This window comes from Perkinsus marinus (assembly GCF_000006405.1).
Source record: "Perkinsus marinus ATCC 50983 genomic scaffold scf_1104296935592, whole genome shotgun sequence".
Classification (NCBI taxonomy): domain Eukaryota; phylum Perkinsozoa; order Perkinsida; family Perkinsidae; genus Perkinsus; species Perkinsus marinus.
This window is the reverse complement of record NW_003214363.1, coordinates 478-4,476: the sequence shown is the minus strand read 5'-3', so window position 1 is coordinate 4,476 and position 3,999 is coordinate 478. Positions and strand designations below refer to the sequence as shown.

Here is a 3,999-nt window from a genome sequence, read left to right as displayed (position 1 = left end):
CTCGGTTCTTCTACCCAGGGGCCGTATGCGGATCCTGATTCATCAATCTGAGTCCATGATTCAACTCATGCTCTGATCCTGATTCATGATTCAAGTCACACCTTGATTCGAGAGAACTCATTCAGATTCTTAGCTTAGAAGAAAGAGTCGAGATTTCTGAGTATGAGTACTTGAGACAGAGTCAGATTACGTAATCATGAGCAAGATCCTTGATCCTTGATTTTAATCAGCCGTTGAGTCCGAGTCCTGATCCTTAATCACGATTCAAGATTCAAATCTATACTCAATGGCTGATTCAGAGTTTTTGGCACTGAGACAAAGTACTTCATCAATTCGAGATAAAATACTCGGAGTTGGGATTTTTACTCATGATTCGAGATTAATTCTCAGGAGTCGAGATTCTTTTACTCAACCTGAAAGCTGCTCAGATTCAAGATCGCAATCTGACCTTGAGCATGAACCGGGATCATACTCATGATGCACAAGCTCACAGTTTAACACGGGGATTAATCTTGATTCTTTACCGGGGGTCCGGACCCCCGGTACCAAACCCTGATTCTGATTCTCGGCCTCGATTCACGACTTCAGCGCGCCTCGGTAGACTTTCTCAGCTCCCTGCGAGTAGGTTCTTAGAATGACCGCACCGGGGGATAGAACCTCGGCTTGGACCAAGTGGAAGCAAATCCTTAACCAGTCGAGCTGTGAGATTATACGATCCAAGGCGGTGCAAGGAGGTCTAGCGCGTGTAGTACATACAGGGTATCAGTGTGACCTTGCCCGGGAATAGAACACCGGCTCCGAGCACATGAAAGTATCATCTTAACCAGTTCAGCTATGAGGACATACGATACAAAACGGTGTATGGAGGTATAGCGCATGTAGTACATGCAACCACACGCTGTGAACTACGCATTCCTCATGTCAATTAATTGTTGATGAAGACAATAAATGCCCTTCGTCGATCCTCTTGAGGGATTGTCCGATAACGACACCCGATCACGCTACCGGTTCTCGAAGGAAGCTCTAGAAGCTCGAGAAGGAAGCTATAGCGCTGAGCTTCCTCTTAGAACTTCTGAGTTAGAAACCCAGAGTTAGTTGATTCCGAGTGAACATATTGAAAAGTTTGAACTACGGATGTGTGCAAGTGCGACAAAAGATCTTCTTCCGAAATTTTATCATTGTTGTAGCGTAACGGGAAATGTGCATGCATTCGGGGCGAATCTACCAGACTTTACCTTCGTAGAGTGACGTTTTCTGCCTTTTTTGAAATTGTCACTTTCGGTTCTGGGGCGCAGCGACTACAATCTTCTTCTTGTCAAAAATGTCTGATTCAACCTCTGATTCCCTGATTCTCGAAAATACTCAGATTCAATGGAATCACCCGAAAAATCAGCCTCATAAGCAACTTGCTTATGAGGCTGATTTTTCGGGTGCTTAAAGCAAGGCATATTGAGTAAGAGTATTATTCAGCAAAAAAATCAACTTTAGATCCTCGAATAATCTCAGAGATCCAGATATCCTCGCGATGATCCTGATTTCTCGCTCCAGAGTAAAAAATCAGTGAATCAGGGGTTATTACTCACCATCTGATTTTTTCATCTGAGTAAATACTCTGACTCACCTGTTGCATCAGGATCCGCATACGGCCCCAGATTCTGGGGCCCAGAATTCATTGATGCACAATGCATCGAGTTAAAGTGCATCATGCATTTCTGCTTAGAGCATTAAGTCCCGTCGCGGTAGTCACAAGTCTACATCAATGTTGATTGAGGTATATCATCGATCCTGGGATTACTCATGAGTATGGGACAAGACATCCCAGGCAACTGTTGGGCCCAGCGCCTATACAACTAACACGTTCATGTTTTGTAGCGCCAAGGAACATCAGTAACCAGATTGCTGATAATTTTCTCAAGCACTTGGAAGATAACGATGCTTCGAGGCCATGCTTGGTTGCCTGGAAAGACATCAACAGTGAGGCCACTCTAACTGGAATGGCTAACTTCTCGAGATTCATCGGTGGTTGCCGCCGTATGGGCAAGCAGGCCGAGAAGGGTATGAATTCACTCTGTTGAGTGAAGCTCTTTCATTAGCAACACCCTGTCTCACTGTGAGAGTATCTTAGCCTATCTCATACGATCAAAGGCAACCCTAGTGTGGGAAAATATGCACATGGTCAACGACATATGTTAGTGACAATATATAAACTATCAGGTAAGTTTGGAAAGTTATCAGTGGTTATAGTATATTTCAATCTTAATTCGTGTATGAACTTCTATGATCAGTGAGAGAATTCTTCAACTCAGCTTGAGAAAACGAACATATTTTGCAACACTGGGCAACCCAGAGCCATGAAACTGCCTCTTCGTTCGAAAGATTGATATGGTAGCGAGGGATTATAAGCATTCTGCTGACACTGACCCGAACTGGTCAATGGGCCGTCACTTATATCTCAGCCTTGTCACTGACAACTTGATTTAAAGCGACGAAAATTCTACTGCGTCCATCACCAGTAGACTAGCGCTAATCGGAGTCCGATTACCGGACTATTTGTAGGCGTAACATGCACATATGTCTGCGTGTGGTAACACATATGTAGTGGTGTCGGACTATCGTATCGACACACCAAAAATGTTCTTCCGCCTTCGGTAGACACTGCCAGCACACGACTGACACCCCACAAATGCAGTGCGATTTGCGCTACCAGTTTGCCGATACCAGTAATGTTGGCTGCAGTCTCGCCCACATATCTTTTGTTGGTAGCGATGGAGCACCTCCAGCTCGCAAGAATGTCGCAGGCTCGTGCTTAATACGACATCCCAAGAATTCAAGTTACGTCACAAGATACATCTGTGGGCGTACGAGACGCGACGCCTTCAGTTGTTTGAGCCGGAATCTTTATCACTTAGCGACTAAGGATATCTAACTGCCCTTCTTAAGCTTCATTGATACACTTAATGAAGATTTTCCTTCTCTTCGCTATTGCCATCATCAATTCTGTCCTCTGGGAAGAATGCAGCAGCAACAATAGAGGTGAGGCAAGCACTCGGGTCAACTTCCCTCATTGTCTCGCTTTAGGTGGTACAACCACTACGACCACACCAACTACTACATCTGCTGCTATCGCTACCACGACTCTAAGCCCCTCTCAAACAACCACCACCACTCTACCTCCGGGACCACCTCCAATTGGCACCTTCGTGCTCGATGACAACGTAGGCAGCTTTGGTCACTTTACTGGCAAGATCGTCACCTCGAATGCTGACCCTGATAGATTGATCATCACGGAGATGTAAGCTCAATAAGTGCCCTTCCTCACCTCTCCTTATATTCTGTTGTAGCGTATTCAACACCTTCATAGTCTTCCCCAGCTTATATCATTAAGAATTTTCAGGGTCATACTGACGGGGACAACACCGCCCAGTGAACTTTTCCGCAGCACCGGCAATGTACCGTTCCACACAGAAGGATCGAGAGTTGTTCTTGATGACCTCAACTCCTTCCCACCCATCGCACATGTCGCCCTTGATGGTAAGCCTCAGCAACTCGATAGTCGGACCAGATTTATGGCTGTCCATTTGAACCACTCAGCCATAACTTGGGTTCTCAGGCTTCCGAGTTCTTGGGTAAGGCTAGTAAGCTCGGATGCCGAGTGGAGCAATTTGGCCATTACCGAGCTGTGGATCATGCGTTTACTCATAACTAACTTTCTCTGGGTCAATACTCATCAGCTGATGATTCCTCTGCTACACACGTCACCTCCCTCAACTCCGACAGTGGTAAATCGCTGAATACGATCTTACTAACACGCACTTTGTCTACTGGAGTGATAAGCCCGACATCCATCAGTCTAGAGATACCGAGTCCGTGGTTTTACGCAGTTGCAGTGACGACAGTGTGATCAACTAAAATACCATTCGAGCTCACACAGCTTAGGATACAATTAAACACTTTAAGACAAGCACGTGTGTACATGTGCTTGCGTACACCACTCTTAAT

The 3,999-nt window shown here is 45.5% G+C and overlaps 1 protein-coding gene across 1 annotated transcript; it reads right to left on the bottom strand.

Annotated features, from left to right (window-relative positions):
* Positions 1–3,380: 3,380 nt before the first annotated feature.
* Positions 3,381–3,578, bottom strand: Pmar_PMAR020731 (hypothetical protein; the record flags this gene model as incomplete). The annotated part of the gene is made up of 1 exon (XM_002783876.1): positions 3,381–3,578. The coding sequence occupies one exon, from the start codon at positions 3,576–3,578 to the stop codon at positions 3,381–3,383; it is 198 nt and encodes a 65-aa protein (XP_002783922.1).
* Positions 3,579–3,999: the final 421 nt, after the last annotated feature.